General features: G+C 43.4%; 1 protein-coding gene across 3 annotated transcripts in view; it reads right to left on the reverse strand.

Annotated features, from left to right (window-relative positions):
* SIPA1L2 (signal induced proliferation associated 1 like 2) overlaps positions 1–18,556 on the reverse strand; it is a 348,073-nt gene that overhangs the window by 215,290 nt on the left and 114,227 nt on the right. For all 3 annotated transcript variants that reach the window (XM_083176266.1, XM_083176268.1, XM_083176267.1), the window contains exon 4: positions 5,653–5,786. In XM_083176266.1, the coding sequence (XP_083032392.1) occupies positions 5,653–5,786 (134 nt within the window). The remainder of the gene's footprint in view (positions 1–5,652; positions 5,787–18,556) is intronic.

The raw sequence follows: 18,556 nt of genomic DNA on the forward strand, positions 1-18,556 counted from the left end.
GGGTCTTAGAGGAGTTCCATGACAGCCAGATTGCAGGGCATTTCGGCATCAAGAAGACACTTGATCTTCTCTCCCGATGCGTCTGGTGGCCGAGCATGGTTCCAGATACCAAGGAGTACATCCAGTCTTGTCCCGATTGTGCTAGACACAAGATTCCCAGAGTGTCGCCCACAGGACAACTTATCCCCTTGGCAATTCCCTCCAGACCATGGTCACATATTGCCATGGATTTTGTGGTCGACCTACCCCTATCATCAGGTTTTCGAGTAGTATGGGTGATTATTGACAGGTTCAGTAAGATGGCCCACTTTGTTCCTTTGCCCCAGTTGCCATCAGCCAATAAGTTGGCCAAATTGTTTTTAGCTCATGTTTTCAAACTTCATGGTCTTCCAACCGATATAGTTTCTGATCGAGGTCCGCAGTTTATTGCCCGGTTTTGGAAACTTTTTTGCAATGCATTAAAGATCAAGTTGAGTTTAACTTCCACTTATCATCCCCAATCCAATGGGCAGACGGAACGCCTTAATCAATCCTTGAAGCAATATCTGCGCCTTTTTGTGTCCAAAGCTCAGAATGACTGGTCGGAGTTCCTCCCCGTTGCCGAGTTCGCATATAACAACTCCTATCACTCGGCTACCCGGACTTCACCTTTTGTAGCCAATTATGGCTTTCACCCTAAAGCCACTGCTCTGGCTCCAGAGGGATCAGTAGTTCGCTCTTCCACTACTGCCCGTTTAAAGGTCATTTGGAAGGAGGTACACGACGCTCTTAAGAGGGCTGCTCTTCAGGAAAAAGTTTTTTCTGACCGGTCAAGACGACCATGCAACTTTAAAGTGGGCGATAAAGTCTGGTTGTCTACTCGGAACATCAGATTGCGACAAGGAACTTCTAAATTTGGTCCAAAATTTATTGGTCCATTTGCCATTGTTAAGAGAGTTAATCCTGTAGCCTTTCGGTTACAAATTCCTAGGGCTTTAAAGATAGCCAATACTTTTCATGCCTCTCTGCTCAAGCCCGTTTTCACGTCTAGGAAATTTCCTCGAAAGGCAGACCTGGGTAAACCACCTGTTAATGTCCATGGACAGTCAGAATTTCTTGTAGAAAAAATCTTGGATTGCAAGGTCTCTCGAGGTTCTTTATGTTTCCTTGTCCATTGGAAAGGATACGGCCCGGAAGAGAGGTCATGGGTTCCCGATAGGGATCTGCACGCCCCACGCCTCAAAGCAAGTTTCTTTCGGGATTTCCCTCAGAAAACAAGGCTTCGGGGTTCTTTAACCCCTCCTCAAGGGGGGGTACTGTTAGGCGCCGTGGGAGCGCTTCTGGAAGGACAGAGCGGCATGTACGCTTAGCCGCCTGTCCTTCCGGCTCTGACGTCCGGTTGCCTAGCAACCAGGGACGCCGGAGGACGCAGCGTCGGAGCGTGACGCCCGTCCTCCCTCCTCACGTCTCTCAGCGCCTGAGACGCGGCAGCGCCGTTGCTTAGCAACGGCAGACGCTGCTAGGCAGAGAGGAAAAGCCGCGAAATTCAACAGGCCGCAGGTGTCGGAAAGGACTCGTTATGACAGGCGGGACTCAGGCCTCCATTCTCATTGGCTGCTAGCCTTCTTATCTAGGAAGCCAGCCCTGCAGTCCTCGCCGGTGATAGCTCCTGTTTGGACCTATCTGTCTGCTGCTCTCCGGTCCGTTTCCCTGCTGTTCCCAGCGGCTCCTTCGTGGTCTCCTCTTCCATTGGTTCCTCCTGTGTCGTGAGTTGCCCCTTTGGAGTAGTTTCATTCACACCTTCTTTATTGTCATTACTTTACTCATTACCTGTGTTCTCTGTCTGCCGCATTGGCAGGTCATTTATGTTGGGAAGGTCCATTGCTTCCCACTCATTCTCTCCCCTTGTCTCCCAGTTTTTCTGGGGTTTTCCAGTCCCTCCTGCTCTTTGTATACTTTGGTATTGTGTCTTATATTTTGTATGGTTCCCTGGGCGACGGTTGTCGCGGGTTGTGGCGACCAGGTCGCGGGCGCTTAGTTGCGTTAGCCAGGGCCCGGCAAGTCGCCGTTTGTTAATTTCAGTTAGGCCCCTCAGTCAGCTTTCCTCTTGACCGTACCCTAGGGGGGTCCCCGGCTCCTTGTCCTCTCATAACACCTGGCTGCACCGGAGCTTGGGTGGGCTTAACCTACCCATTCAAACGTGGCGGCTACAGGCGAAGCCTAGTAACACCTGCAGGAGTCGGTCACCCAGCCTGGGGGGTACAACAGAGGTAGTATAGGGTTTGGCCGTGGCTGTCCTAAACAGCAGTCCCGGCGGTGGGGTCACACCCGAAACCTAACATGCTGAATGTGACAGGCGGCTTAGGCAGCGGGGACAGCGGCAGCAGGGAAGCTCCGGCGTACTAACTACAGGAGCGGAGGTGAGGGGGCTTCCAACTTTCTGTGGTGGGTTTTGCTGGGGCAGGACAAACCTGCTCAAGGGGTTAATACACTTAGCACATGATTTTTTTGTTTTGTTCTGGTGAACAAAGGGTTATTAAAGTTTATTAATTCCACAATGTCATCTGCAGGGTTACTCTATATGCCTCCATTCAGTACTAAAGGTGGCAAGGTAGGCTCTCCATTGCTACTATGTTGAAAATGACACAAGAACATATTTTATTCCAAAATTGAAATATTTAGATGAAATTCACAGTGGTGTCATATTTTCATGATTCCAATGTTATTTATCGCAACACTTTAGTACAAGCTTATCAAAACAATAACCGTTATACCTCTATCAGCATGTGTGTTATAAGCAACATGAAAGAAAATGCAGTACAATACAGATACAAAGGGTAGTGGAAAAAAAGCAACACAAAGAAAGTGGGGACTGTTAGGAGAGCATAGAGTATAAAAGGAACAAACAAATCAGAAACTGAGGGGAACTGAAGGGTCAAAAAGAATAAGGAAAGTGATGGTGTGCAAAAATGCACTAAAAGGGAAAAAAACAGACACAAGAGAAGCTCAGAGAACACACATAATAGTAACACAGTCATAAATTCACAAAATTACATAGACAGCTAATAAAATACATAATGGGAGTACATTGGGTAGCAATGGTCTTTTCAAATGCTGCACCTTGTGTGATATTCACTGCAGCCCCCCCATTACACGCGCACACACACACACACACACACACACATCATTGTGACTATTTCCTTAAACCATAGATTAGTCCATTATACCTAGGGTGGCCAATCCCAGGATCGGCGGGATTTCCCCCCCAAAACACCGGGGTTTCCAATCCCAGGATTTCAGGATTAGACTGCACATGCAGTAAACACTATTTCTCTACTATTTAATTACATTTCATTTTTTATTTTATCTCTCTCTTTATATGTAGCTTCGGCTTCCTATCAGTAATATTTATTAACACTATAGTTTCTCACTGGCGTGCCACACTGGGCTTTTTAGCATATGACAGTTTTTGGGGTGCCGCACCCTGCACCTAGATATAGCGCTAGAGACCCCCAATATACAGAGAAGCCTTGACGTGGCTTGGGGGCATATCATACACCTGCGCAGGTATATGTAACCAATATCTCTGAATTCTATTATCATGCAGTGTTCAAGATTGGTTACTAATACCATTCAGTGAGCTGGGGGAACCATTGTCTTGTTTTACTTACTCAGTATTAACCCCTCCCTCGTGCACCTGAGTAGTATTACTGAACTAATTGAACATCTACCACTATCTGTATAATGCCAGGCAGCGTCTGAGCACTCACAGAAGTCACGCAGGCCGAACAATCGCTTTACTCGCCCATACACAGCAGCACACATCGCTCCCCTCCCAGGCTCCCAGATGCCTCGGCTGCCTCACAGCCACCAGCCCGCACAGCTCCCGGTCGCTCCCACCCACACCCGGCCATGATGGTAAATATGCAGGGCGGCCGGGGCATTTTTCTTTATTAGGAAAGCGGATCCCGGGAATCCCGGGATTGAGCATTTTTCAATCCCAAATTCCGGGATTTAATAAATGCCCTGGGATTGGCTTCCCTAATTATACCTCTTTAAAAATCCACCTGGAGCCAAGTACGTCAAATAGGTAGATAGTTAAGTGATTAATGTGAAACTTGAAAGATGCCTCACTGACCTTATTTGTCTTATTTTAAAATGTTTTTCTTGTATTTATTAATGTGTGCAAAGTATACCTTCCAATCATTATGATTCTGTGCAGGATAATACCTATGTGATGTGACTTTCTGCCTTCCCATTACGTGCAGATTCATCCTGATATGTGGTAAATTGATATTATTTTATGTGCTGCACACAGTAGAGGCAAGTAGGAAGCATGTTGCAGCCAAGCATCAGTCAGGGCCGGAGCGCCCCAGGCGGGTGCGCTCGGTGCTCACACGCTGCGCTTCACAGGGGGGGGTGATGCGGCTGCTGCCGCTGCTCTCCACAGGGGGGTTGTGATCCGGCCGCCGCCGCTGCACTCAACCCAGGGCGCCAGCGGGCAATTAAAATTCTGCACAGCTTTTGAGCCAGTCAGAGCTTGTGTACCAGCAGCCAATCAGAGTGGCTGCCGGTACAAGAGGTCTGATTGGCTTAACAGCTGGTGATGCATTTGGCATCTTCAGTTGAAGAAGCCTGCGCTCTAGGCTGCAGCTCAGTGGAAAAGGAGATGGGGGAGCAGGAGCCGTATTACGGTAAGTCAAGTGAGGAGGGGGGCTTGACTGGAAATAAGTCCCGGGCCACAAAATTCCTGATGGCAGCCCTGTCTATATTTGGTAATGTTGGTACTGTACAGTAGGTATGGACAAGCACAAAAGAGCCATCAACATGCTGAACCTAGAACCAACTCAGGTGGCAAGGCCCAAAGGGCAGTTGAGAGGAGAGAAGTGAGGAAAATTGTATCAGCACTGCTCCAGCCACCACTTTGTGATGATGCTCCTTATACCATCAGACCACCACTGCAAGACAGAGATCAGAGGATCTGGAAGATTAGCTTTTGGTTCTGAAAATCTGGCATATTACAGATCATACATGAGATTAGGACAGAATGCGGTTAGTCCACTTATCTGCAATTATAACCTGGGTCATCAAGGCTGTGGCCACACTTTGCAGCGTCACAAACGTGCAAAAAAAATACTCGCTACCCCGTAGAGGATTGACCAGGTTTTTGCAAAATCCAGAGAGCAAGATCCGGTTCCATTGCCAGCATTGAAATGCCACAGTGACAGCACATCGGACCCTTCATAAATAGTAGGATTGACCCCTATATCTGTGAGCATGTGGATAGCAAAAGCAATAAAGTGGAGAGAAATAAGGTTAGAACCAACCAGCTCCTAATTATCCTTTTTCAAACACAGCCTGTAACATGGCAGTAGCTTATTCTTAATCTCTCTCCACTTTATCTATTTTAGTAGATAGACCTCTAAACACAATAAAAAGTAGAACGTTTGTTGCAGTTCAAAATAACCAAATGCCTTTAATAAGGCAACTTATGATTTATCATATAATCATTTTGTAACTGACAGACACTGTTTTAAAAATAGAACAGTATGTATTCACACTTTAATATAGATGAAAGTACAATTTAAAATCATGCATCACATCATTTAATTCACTGCTGATTTTATAAGTAACTTAAAAAAAGACAAAACATGCACAAAGGAGAATAATTACCTCACTTGTTCGGAAAGCAATACGATAACTGAACTGAGAAATCTCTTTCTCTTTGATATCTTCCACCTTCTCCCTGCGAATGCTGACTGCGATAGGTCCCAAATTATCATCTATTCCAAAGTAATTCTGATGCTCTAGGATAAAACAGTTTTATACATAATTTATTTTTATATATTTTTTTTAGAAATGCTTAAAATGATAGTTAAAATGAACCACAACTACAACCTTACCTCCCAACTGTAATGCTTTAGGTGGAGCAGACTTAGGGGGTGAGTCTTACTGACTCACTAAGCAGTGAAGATTGTACCATCGAATGATTTCTCCTACCATCGCACATAAGAGTCAGTCTTAACTGACGTTTATTTGCGGGCGTCGGGACAAAGACGGGGAGGGCAGCTGATGTCATATGACATCAGCCGCCCGTCCCTGGAAGGCATCGACCTGCCCACTTGCCCATGGGAATGCCTAGCGTTTTCATGGGTATGCCCATAAAATGCTGGCCATGCTCATGGCCCAGTGCTGCCACCACCCACCTCCCTCCATCCCAGTGCGAACGGCCAGACAAATGTGTAACTCGTCATGGCCGTTCGTAGTAGTGGTTTGCACATGTGCAGAAATGCATATGTGCAAAGCCCGTCCATCGGGACAGGGGATGAATTCGGATCATGCATGTGACCAAGAATCGTCCGCTTAGTGTGAGCTGTGTTCTAATTCAGAAAAGTTGACAGATATAACAATTTACGTATCATGTGTACCAGCGGCTGGTGTATGTGGCACTGACGGGGTATTTTTAGTAGTTGGAGAAGAGGGCTTGAGTTGCCCCAAGGACAGATTTGGTAATCAAGGAGAAAATGAGAACAGTTAGACAGTATTTTTGTGGCTACCAGTGTTCCTATACACACCAAACCTGACCTATCTGATCTCTTTATGTTATTTGGAATAGTATTCTATATTTATATCAGCACTAAATACCTCAAATTTATCAGTAAACCAACAGAATACCACGGAGGTGAGAAGCAGCATTATCCTTTTATTATATGGGATTTATTACCTAATAATGCAAACAAACAGGAACAAAGATACACAATAAATCTGTGCACTAAGCAGTCTCCTTCAAAGCCCTGGACCTCTCGGCCTAGGCTAGTATAGGAAAAAAGGGGGGAAACTATGGTGAGTTATCTCTATTACGCAATAACCAAAACAAGGCTCAAGCAGACTGGGGATAATGCTATAACATGAAAATACTGTACTCAACATCTGCCACCTTCCCCTCAACCCCCCATGCCATATAATTTACCTGATCCAAACTTGTCAGCCCCGGCCCTAGAATTTTCCAGGTAATTGGGACCCCAATCAATAAAAAAAAGGCCACCCTTCCATCTGAGGAACCTCCAGACCTAAGTTGTCCCATAAAGCCACACACCTAATTCTGGGTGTGCACCTTTGACAAACACACCTGGGTACTCTTTACCTAGAACGGCGCCCATCGGGGTGATCGCGGGATCGCGGGCAGTACATAAACGGCCGCGACGCGATGCCCGCGATCACCGCGATTTTCCCATAGGGAACAATGTTAAAAAGTCAGATTGACCGCGATTTTGCATTCAATGCCTCAATGCCTGCGATTTTACCATAGGAATCAATGTTAAATGGGCTACAGAGCCCAAATAGGCTCAATTAACCCTTAAATGTCACCCCAATTTTTTGACGCCACCCCACGATCCACGCCAACCCGAAGCGTGGCGAGCGCAGCGAGCCCGCGAGGGGCGGCGGTACGCGTCCTCCGACCTTTTCATGCCCTACTATCCACGTCGGCGTGGAGTTGAGAATAGAATAGTGTGGCGAGCGCAGCGAGCCACCGAGCCCGAAGCGTGGCGAGCGCAGCGAGCCCCGCGAGGGGACGCGGATACCTTCACAGTTATACGCGTCCCCTCGCGGACTTCACAGGTGTCCGTGGCGACGCGTTTACCTGTGAAGGTATCCGCGTCCCCTCGCGGGGCTCGCTGCGCTCGCCACGCTTCGGGCTCGGTGGCTCGCTGCGCTCGCCACACTATTCTATTCTCAACTCCACGCCGACGTGGATAGTAGGGCATGAAAAGGTCGGAGGACGCGTACCGCCGCCCCTCGCGGGCTCGCTGCGCTCGCCACGCTTCGGGTTGGCGTGGATCGTGGGGTGGCGTCAAAAAATTGGGGTGACATTTAAGGGTTAATTGGGTCTATTTGGGCTCTGTAGCCCATTTAACATTGATTCCTATGGGAAAATCGCGGGCATTGAGGCATTTTACATTAAAATCGCGATCAATTAGGCTTTTTAACATTGTTCCCTATGGGAAAATCGCGGTCATCGCGGGTACACGATTTTGATGTACCCGCGATTTACCCGCGATGCCCGCGATGACCGCGATTTTTTACCCCCGACGCCCGCGATTCTGATCGCGGGCGCCGTTCTAGGTAAAGAGTACCAACACCTGCTCCTCCTCCAGTCTGGACAAAGTTGGGTGACATGTATTAACTATTTGCTATTAATTAAACTTTAAGTTACTGGATCATCTATATGTCAAAAGATGTATAGGAGTTATTCCATTATTATGTTATTCATATCATATATCATATCCATATTATAGAAATTCATTAATTACACTAGGCAACAGTCAAACAGGATCCGACGTCAAAACAACCAATTCTTAGTGATTTCAATGCGCTGAACACAAATTTGATGTTTAAAATTGTTTATTAGTTCAAGTTTTGAAGATCCTTAGCGATGAACTAAATCTTAGATCAATGCTGTGGTCAGGCATTGCAGACATTTCCCCATTTTAAAATATTTGAATATATTATTTCCTCATATAAGACACTTGGGTGCAATATGTTGTTGAAGATGCATTTTCTTCATTCCCACTACTGCGGCACCGTGAATGTTTTCAACAGAGAGATGGAGAAGAGATACCAGGGGAAATGGAATGCTTCAATGCTAGCAGACTATGTTGGACACTTGTCAGAGATGCCCTGGAAATAGTGAAAAAGCGACTTGCAAAACTAAAGCGGCATTAAAAGCAATGATCTGTATTATTGTTGATGTTGTGTATATTAAGCTATTAGTTTTGGAAAACAACAAATGTGAATAACTATAAAGTGGCAACAAATATTTAAATTTCATTGTCATTTTCAGCACCCTAAATTCTATTAATAAACATGTAATTTAGGATCCCAAATTTTTTTTCTATTTGTTGTGTTACAGATAGTCCATAGTGAAATCTCTTGTAGCAGATGATCCCATCACTTTAGGGATTTATTAATATCAGAATGAACAATTGTTTAGATTTGTTTTTTTTTTTGCGTGTGTTCGGAGCCCAGCGAGCAAGTTAACATCGCCCCGCTCGTCTGCCCGGTGCTTGCAGCCACCAGATGAGCCAAGAGTGATGCAGTGGCTGCTTATATGGACTTAAAATCAGGGCTGGTGGGTGCCGACATAAGCACAAGCAGGCAGGGCAATGCCTGCATTCTGAAGGGCCTTCCCAGTGTTTCTATGGTTGCCTCCACCGTTTTTGTGGACACACCCATAATACACCAGGGCTCCACCCTGGAAAGCCCCTTGCCTGTCAGTCAGCCTGCACATGCGCATTAGAGACAATGCGCATGGGCAGATCCCCACCATCAGAAGAGGGACCAAATTCAACCGATACGAGCAGGATTCGTATCGGCTTAAATGCGGCGTTGGCTTTGATAGACTGAGCCGACTACCAGATGGTGATACAACGTTTCGATTTTACCTTCATTGTACCTGAAGACGATATTAAAATCTAAAGGTTGTATCAGCATCTGGCAGTTGGCTCAGTCTATCAAAGCCAATGCCGCATTTAAGACCGAGAGTGCCACCCACACAACCCCAAATATATATATATATATATATATATATATATATATATATAGTAACTTTAAAGGCAAATAATGCTAAAAGCACATATATGTCATCAATTAATTTACCAAATTTCATTACAATCTAAAACTTTCAGTTTGAAACCTGTGTTGATCCCCTGAGGAAAACAGGCGTAAAAAAAACCTAATATTTCTGGACATATGTTGAGTAAGAATTATCTAGCTCAAAATTAGTTCTGTATGCCTGAATGACATTGATTACACAAGTGTACAGTATATACTTACTCCCCATGACAGTGTAGCGATGCAGCTACTCGGGGATACAGCATGAGTCTCAAATATCCGAAATGCTTGGGGCAGAAGTATGTTGGATTTCCAGTTTTTCCGTATTTTGGAATATTTGCATACCATAATGAGATATCCTGGGAATGGGACCCACATTTAATCACATAATGAATTTATGTGTCATATACACCTTATACGCAGACATATACACAATATTTGTGCATGAATGACGTTTGTGCACATTGCACCACCAGAATGTAGCAGTGTAATTACTTTAGATTTTTGGAATTTCAGAATATTTAGATATGAGAGACGCAACCTGTATTAGTATATGCTAAATTAAATGCACATTCGCTTATTTGTACACAATATAATATGTCAGGAAATGCCAAATACACAAAAGAGAACAGATAAATGACAATTACTATATGTATGAGTAGATATTGTACACAAATGCATATCTTTCACAAAAACTAAAACATACAGCTATAGATGAGGCTAACAGAGTCAAACATACTGTACCAGAATATCTGTCACCACTGTCACTCTGAATTATACTTATTATTGTACACTGCTTGGGGGTATTTAGGACAGATCTCTGATTTACAACTTCCCACTCAACATGGCTATGACTCCTTTAAGATTAATGCATAATTCAGTAATAGTTTTTTGATGATTTATTCATTAATATTATGCTTTTATCCATTACAGTATGTACTGCAGGGTGCTATAGATGTGTACCCTTTCCTATTAACTACTGTATCTAATACTAAATGACTAGATCACAAGGAATGAGTGATATATTTGCACATTGCACAATCCAAAGCTTGTAATTCATGGGCACCACTAAAGTGGTGCAGCTGATTCAACTGCACAAATTGCAGATGTCCTGTCAGTCGAATCCATCCAACTTTACATCCAATAACAAACTTGTACAGCTCAGTTATACCCCTTTTGCAAAACCTCGGGTCTTCGGCAGGTTAGAGGCGGTGTAAATGGGACACGCCGTGTCCCTTTACACAGGACTTCTACCCAGGTCCTGACCTGGGTAGAACACGGCTAGGACCTGGGTAGAGGGCGGTGTAAATGGGTACGCCGAGTCATCCGGCCCGGCTCCCATTTACATCAATGGGGGACTTGCACCCTGCGGACCGAAGCGTCCGCAGGTTGGACAGGGGGCACAGACAGCCTGCGCTGCTGTCTGCTATACTCTGCAGACAGCAGTGGCAGCAATGGAGTAGGTGAATGGAAGCCTGTGTGCGGCATCCATTCACCTCCCAGATGATGGCTGGGGGGTGTACGGGGGCTGGGGGCATCCCAGCAGCTTACCTTGGTGCTGGGCTGCCCCGAGCACGGCGATCGGTGTTTCCGGCGGGGATCACCACAGTCCCGGCGCTTGGAGATTATGAACACACGGCATTGCAGGTGCAGAGACATGCTCTCCTGCAATACCATGGGCAGGTAAAGCAGCCACACACTTCACCTGCTATGGATCCCTTGGGACCCTTTCCTATGTATGTATGACCTCCTGTACTCCATACCCCAGTCCTCTGTGTGTGTGTGACCCCCCTCATTCCTAGTGTGTGACCCCCTGTGCCCTCTATCCCTGTGTGTGTGACACCTTATTCCCCTCTACCCACCCACCAATCCACAGTGTAAGACCTCCAGTAACCCTTTGGGATTGGTAATGATTCCACACTAACTATAAATGTATAAAAAAAACTTATAGAGCTGCAAGTGGTATGGAGTTGGTGCAAACTCCCTAAGTTAGAAACAAAAACACATATATACTGCATGAATCACTGCGCTTGTTGTAATTAATAGTAAACGTAAGTGTTATGAGTTTGTACCTGTTCTCTACCTATGAAAGACTCAGGAGACGTTAGTCTTTCATAGGTAGAGAACAGGTACAAACTCCAAACAGAAACATTTACTATTAATTACAGCAAGTGCAGTTGCGTACCACTATGCCTGGCTATGCAAAACCTTGTCCCCCCTTACTCCCTTCCTCTAACCTGGGGAGATACCCCCCATCCACACTGTACATCACCTACTACCAGTTTTGGCCCTATGTTTGGGATTTATTTTTTATTGGGAGGGGCCAATGTCAGATTTCACTGAGATGGTCCCTACACCTCATGCCATGATGTGTCTTCTTAACAGATTGCAAAGGTTTTGCCGTTTTTTGATCACAAAGTTCAAAGTCTTGCTCTTCCTGGTACAGAGGTCTGGATGGGGTTATAACTTGGTAGGAATTATGAGGCTCCATCATTTATGTGTGAAAATAACAGTGTGGGGAAGAGGGTAACAACAACAAGAGTATGGACATTTTGGGTTTTTAGATTACTGGGTCACACATATTACAAATCCAAGACATTAGGAGGGGAAGAGGGTAGACTAGCTGCAGGTAATGCTTAGTGTTAGTGAAAAGAGGAGGTAGTACTTTATTATTAATTTGGGGGTTGTGGAATGATTTCACTTATTAAGGTGATGCTATAGAATTAAGGGGACAGTTGTGATATAATGATACTTATTTTCACAAGATTAATCCTAGACAGCTTAGGTGGACCCACCACCTGAAAGAATCATCATCCCTAAAAAGAATAGTTCATATCATTATAACTCCATTAACCTCAGGAAGAGAAACAAGGTGTGGGGGTCGGGGTGCATTTATAGAAGTGCTTCTGCAGCCCTTTCCCATTGTAGGAGCAAGGTCATTGCTGAAGAAGGCAGTGACAAGGCTCAATGGTAGTCTAAAAATGTTCTACATGGTAGGAGAGGTCTTTACCCATTAAAGGTATAGCCATCAGACTAGTCTTGCACAATAAAACACTATAGGGACTAAACAGCTGTTCTAGGCATGGCCAACATCTCTTGAATGGGTCCTGAGAGAAAGGTGTTATCTCCTTATGCACCTTCCCCCTGGCATGCTATCGCAAGTTTGAGTATTGCATGTCTACAACATGTCTGACTCCTTCACTCCCCAATCTGCTGCAATTATGGTGACCTGCACTCCTGTATGGTACACAAAGGGGTACATGATTGTAAAATGATCAACACCAACAGAAAATTAAATAAATAAAAATCAGCTACAAACATCGTCCTGTAGTAGATACACAGTCTTCATAGGCAGCATATCTGACTAAAGACATCACAGCTGAAGAAACACTCAAGGTAATAAAGTCATTAAAATCAGCCTCCAGATGGGATCAGCCACTGGGCATTGCAATAAAAAATACAAAAAGCTTTTAGCCTCCATTCTGCAGGAAGTTACACTGGTCCAAGGCACTCAAACCAAACATATGGTTATTCAAATACCAGACACCCATCTTCCTACACCAGCTATAGTCCTATTTCTCTCTTAAGTCCTGATTCAGAGGTGGATTCAGTTGCAGCAAGTTGCAGCAATAACTACATCTTCTTCTTCAGCCACTACTGTGTCCATATGTAAATTCCGTGACTGGTTCTTAGCCTACTGAGACACCCATTGGCAACAGCACTATAATGTTGCAGCACATAAGATTGTCAGGTGCGATATTGCAATCTGTACATATCAGTGCAACTATGGGCCTAATTCAGACTTGATCGTAGAACAATTTTTTTTCCTCAAAATGGGTTTGCAAGGCTGTCATTTTGTCAAACCATGCTGCACATGAAGCACTGCGAGAGCATACAAACTTGGCGATATTGTAAACAATATCGTCCAGAATGCCCTTTCTGAGCGATATTGTGAACAATAGCGCCTAGTGTGTATGTGGCTTAAGAGCGGTAACCAGCTGGGCATATGTATAGTGAGATTTGAACGCATGTGCAGACTGACAATAACTAGAACTAGTCTCTTAATGTGGAAATTAAGTTGTTGCTAATTTTAGCAAATGGTATATGTGGCATAATCACCTCCATAAATCCTTTTGCTTTGGGTTTTCTCAGTCCTGAGCCCAATTTTCGACAGCTGCACTCACCACATTCAAGCAATATCTCTATCTTTGGATGGCATACCCACACAAACTATACCTTGTTTTATCGGAATGCCTTGCAATTTCATAAAATAACATTAGTCTTTTTCTTCTTTCTAACACATCAACTAAAATGGCCCTAAAATATTTTTTTTTCCACTGAAAGTACAAGAACGTGAACTTCAAGCAAATGCTTGAATTTTCTCTCTTTTTAATAAACACAACAAATACATTTTGTGGTTCTGGCATTAACATCCATTTTTCCAAATTTGCAGATAGTACGATTCTACAAGAAAATTTCCTGAACAAAACCTGTGTTTTAAAATTATACATTTATTTTTTTGCTACATTTTGTAAATTGAAATGTTATCACTGATTTCAGATACTCAAGATAGCTTCAAAACTAGTGAAATGACTGAGATGGGGAAAAGAAGCATAATGGTGGCAGATAAAAAAGAGTATATAAACTTGTGCATTTAAGGTTATCAGCCCATTAAACTGAATAAAGTGTGCTAGCCAAGGTGGTTAAAATTTGGGGTGGGCCAGATTACCCCTTATTTATTAATTTAACCCTTTGAGTGCCAAGAGAATTTGTCAAAATAAGTGTGAAAATTGCCAAGCAAACATTTTTATTCATCATAGTGACCTGTAATGTTTACCTTACATAGGAAATATAATCTTTTTTTTACACAGCATTTTTTACTTGAATTTCTAAAACAAATGTGAAGGACGCTGGCATTTTTAACAGATAATTTGCTCATCTCTCACAGTTATGTTGGTACTCAAAGGGTTAATAATGAAGCCAGACCTGTGAACACAGTTATTTCTATTCACTTTGCTGGTATTTCTACATGTGCTCAATATAAAAACACTATTGAATTAACATGCCCCTTAAATAACCTGTATAACTATGATAACATTTACTCAAGGGTGACTGGTAATGCCTATGACACAACAAGTGGCTTGCTCTTATCTGGGATGGATCCTCTCTCTCTCTCCAGCTTCTTTTTCTTTTTATTAATGTCATTCTAGTCTGGGCCTCTCGCTATTCTCCCGCCTTACTCTTTGTCTTTCCTCTCCCTTTCCTTAAGCTGGGTATGCACGAGTGACTTGACGGCTGACTGGCCATTGCACTGCCAAGCGGCTGATTCAGGTAAGGATATACAAGTGTACAATCTCAAGGGGTTGTATAAAGGATGGTATGCAGATTGTGTGCACATCATGTGTACACAATTGTGCAATGTGCGGTCTTGTGGGTCAAATGGTTGGTCCTCATAATCAGATCAGTTGTGACTGGGAGCAGATTGCATGTGCTTTTAAGCACATGCAATTGGTCTTTCGAACATTCATATGACTGGCGTCATTTGAGTGTCAGTTTTTAGTCAGTTTAGATTAATATAATTGATTGTGAGATGACCTGTTGTATGCAGAAGCTGGATTGTACGACGGCTTGTGTGCACATTGTGAGTCCAAACACCACCAAATCATTAGTCTGGGACTGCCGGGAGTTGAAGGGAAATCTGGACACAATCATGATTGTGAGAAGGTCATTCTGATGTATGGCCGTCCTTACCAATCAGCAGCTCAATGTGTCATTCTGCTTTTTAGCTTTGAGTTCAGTCCCCGACCACATGCATATAAAACCAGATGCATTGAAGTTCTAGACTTTTACCTCCCTGGACCAACCAAACAAACGCTGGAGGCCTCTTTCCCATTTTATTAGCACAAACGAAAGCTTAAATAAAAAAAATAAAAAAACCCTGCCTTTCCTCCGGGCATGCACAACACTTTGTTTCTTCTGTAGAAAGACAGAGGTATAATGTTTCTTAATGACATCACCAGAGATGAGAGTTTTCCCCAATTCTCTCAGATCCAAGCTGACAAAGGAATACCTATTAGGAACTTTTTTCAATGCCTTCAACTTAGACATCTTCACTCCACGGTGAAGCCTATTGTCACAACAGGCCCTTATCTACTAGGCACTGTGCCGTCAACGGTCCACCACTAGAGGACTGATTTCTCATATATATACATTACTCACTGACAAATCCACCCCCAACTAGCAGCTTCTGAAAAGGCTTGGGGAACGGACCTATACGGTTCATTAACTGATGAGGATTGGTCGCAACGCTGCCTCTAAGAAAACACTTATAAAATACACTATAGATGGTATTATGTTCCCTCTAGACTTAGCAAAATATACCTCAATGTATCAGACAGATGTTGGAAGAGGATGTGATGCTGCAGGCTCATTTATGCATACTTGGTGGACATGCCCTAAGATAGCCGATCTATGGAAAGAGGTCATCCAATTCACAGAAAATCTATTACTTACACCCATTCCAAATTACCACAGATATTTCCTCCGACCACTAGATGTCCCTACCCTATCTAAGCCACAAAATAAAATGATGCGTCATGTGGTTTCTGCGACCACTTGCCAGATCGCGATGGATTGGAAAAAGCTGGCGGCTCCCTCCATGCTCTCCATAATATCCCACTTATGGCACGTTTACCGCATGGAGTACATGAAAAGCACCCTTAAACACTCCTCTAAAAAATTCAACTCTGTTTGGACTCCTTGGGTTTCCCTTCAGCAAATCACCTCCCCTTTCACTATATGATATCGAGCCTTGCAGACTGACCCCTAATATATTACTATCATCACCATACTTCACAGAGGATCCACCCTCTCCGTTTCCTTTTCTCTTTCCTTTGCTCCCTACCTCCATTTACCACCTTCTTCCTTTTCTACCTCTTGATCTCTTCTCCTTCCTTTACATCCTTTCCTCTTCTCACAATTTCCGCTCACTTCTCTATAAAATTGTTATAATGGATCACGTTTCCTACATGACCGCAACTGGCTTTTCCAGTTTATGTGTGTACTTTTATGCTTCTATGTTATGGAGCTATTTCTATTTTGTGTCGTGATTCACCAATAAACAAACTTTAAAACACCAAACAGATGCATTAATATATCTTGTGATAATAGATGTTCACCCCGATACTCGATACCTGCCATTTCCCCTATAACATTGTGCTGAATTATTATAAATTAGCACAAATTCTAAAAGGTCATTATCATGCTATTTCAGTGAACTTAATGAAAATTATGTTATATGCTGAAACATCCTAGAGCACTACAGCCGCTGTAAGAAAGTATTTGCCATCTCATCCTTCTGCACTAAGCTCCACTTGTTCATTACTACTACATTACTATTTTTTTTATAACAATTAGTATGTAGGGGCAAACAGGCAACAAGACCCAAACCATATTTCCATCATTGTTCCCATTGTGACTTTCAGGAAAGTCGTATGTTCCCAGTAATTAACTTTTTTAATTTCCAAAAGTGCATAGTTATAAGACCATGAACATTTTCATTTTAAAAGATTCATCTTTATCCCTGATAATTTACTGTATGATAGGAGCCCCCTTGCAGTGAGAGTCTTGTCCAATTGCAAGCATGTTACAATAATTCATGGTTGCTGTTCGGTTTGTGGCCACAACCTGTTAACATGAAATATAGTGAAATATAGTGGACTGTAAATTACAGCGGGGTGCATTCCTATACAAAAGGAGTTAAAATTACAAGAAAGGACATTGGGCCTTATTCTAGTTCACTCTTAGCTGGACAAAACCATGTGCACTGCAGGGGGGCAGATGTAACATGCAGGGGCAAACGCAGGATTTTCAGAAGGGGCTTTCCAGAGAGGGGGGGAGCAAAGCACGGAGATGGACACTTAGGTGACCCAGTATATGCCGGGTCAGTTAAAGTATTATAGATAGACCAAATGTATATAAATAATAATTATATATATATATATATATATATATATATATATATATATATATATATATATATTGCTGTAGGGCCAGCACACACAAATTTCAAATAGCAACAGCTGGGGTGCCAACTTAGGCTTGCAGTCCATGGGGTACAGCCAAATATAAAGTCCAGTATACAGAGCACTCACCAGTCTTCAGATTTCAATGCCAATAAAAGTTTAATACATCACCAGAATTTCAAAGCAGGTTGTCGACGTTTCGAGCCTCAGCGGGCCCTTTGTCAAGACAGTGGTGGAAGGGTCACAGCCCTAAAAGTATAACTCACCATAGGAAACTACACAGTATAAATACATACCAGAGGCCGGAAGTGCCTCTCCGTCGCCAATTAATCAATTAACTATCATTCATACCACCTAAGATACTGTCCACCGTTCCCCCAATGTCCTTAACTATACCATATTTGTTAGAGTAAACTCGTTTAATATTTACCTCATATTAACTGCTGTACAGCGCTTCATCACCGTGTTCTCCGGCGTGCGTTCCACAGCCCTGGAACGCAAAAACCGGAAGAAAAGTTTCGCGCTACCAGGCGCGTCATCCTTTAGGCGACGCGCACTCAGGTTATGGTTGTGTTCTGTCTACATGCGTCCCCAACCAACGGCAACAAGAATCCAAGGTTCCCGCTAAACACAAGTCCCACCTCACATCCACAGGGAGCGAGATAGCGTTACTCAAACTGGCGGTGAAACGCACCGCCATATTGGATTATTTGGAACGCAAATTACTTCTAAAGAGACTGTATTACTCTTTTAAGGGTGATCTGTTTAGCAGTATTGTCATAAAAGAATAAGTTAATTCTCAGATATAACGCTAAATATCAGGGGGGACAGTATCTCAAAGGGTAAACATCTGCAATACAAAAAAAGTATGTACAGGTGTATTTGGAACATGCTTAAAAAAGCAGTCACAAAATAACATATATTTTGAAAAAAGTTTTTAT

Source organism: Crinia signifera, chromosome 3 (assembly GCF_055691185.1).
Source record: "Crinia signifera chromosome 3, ASM5569118v1, whole genome shotgun sequence".
NCBI lineage: Eukaryota > Metazoa > Chordata > Amphibia > Anura > Myobatrachidae > Crinia > Crinia signifera.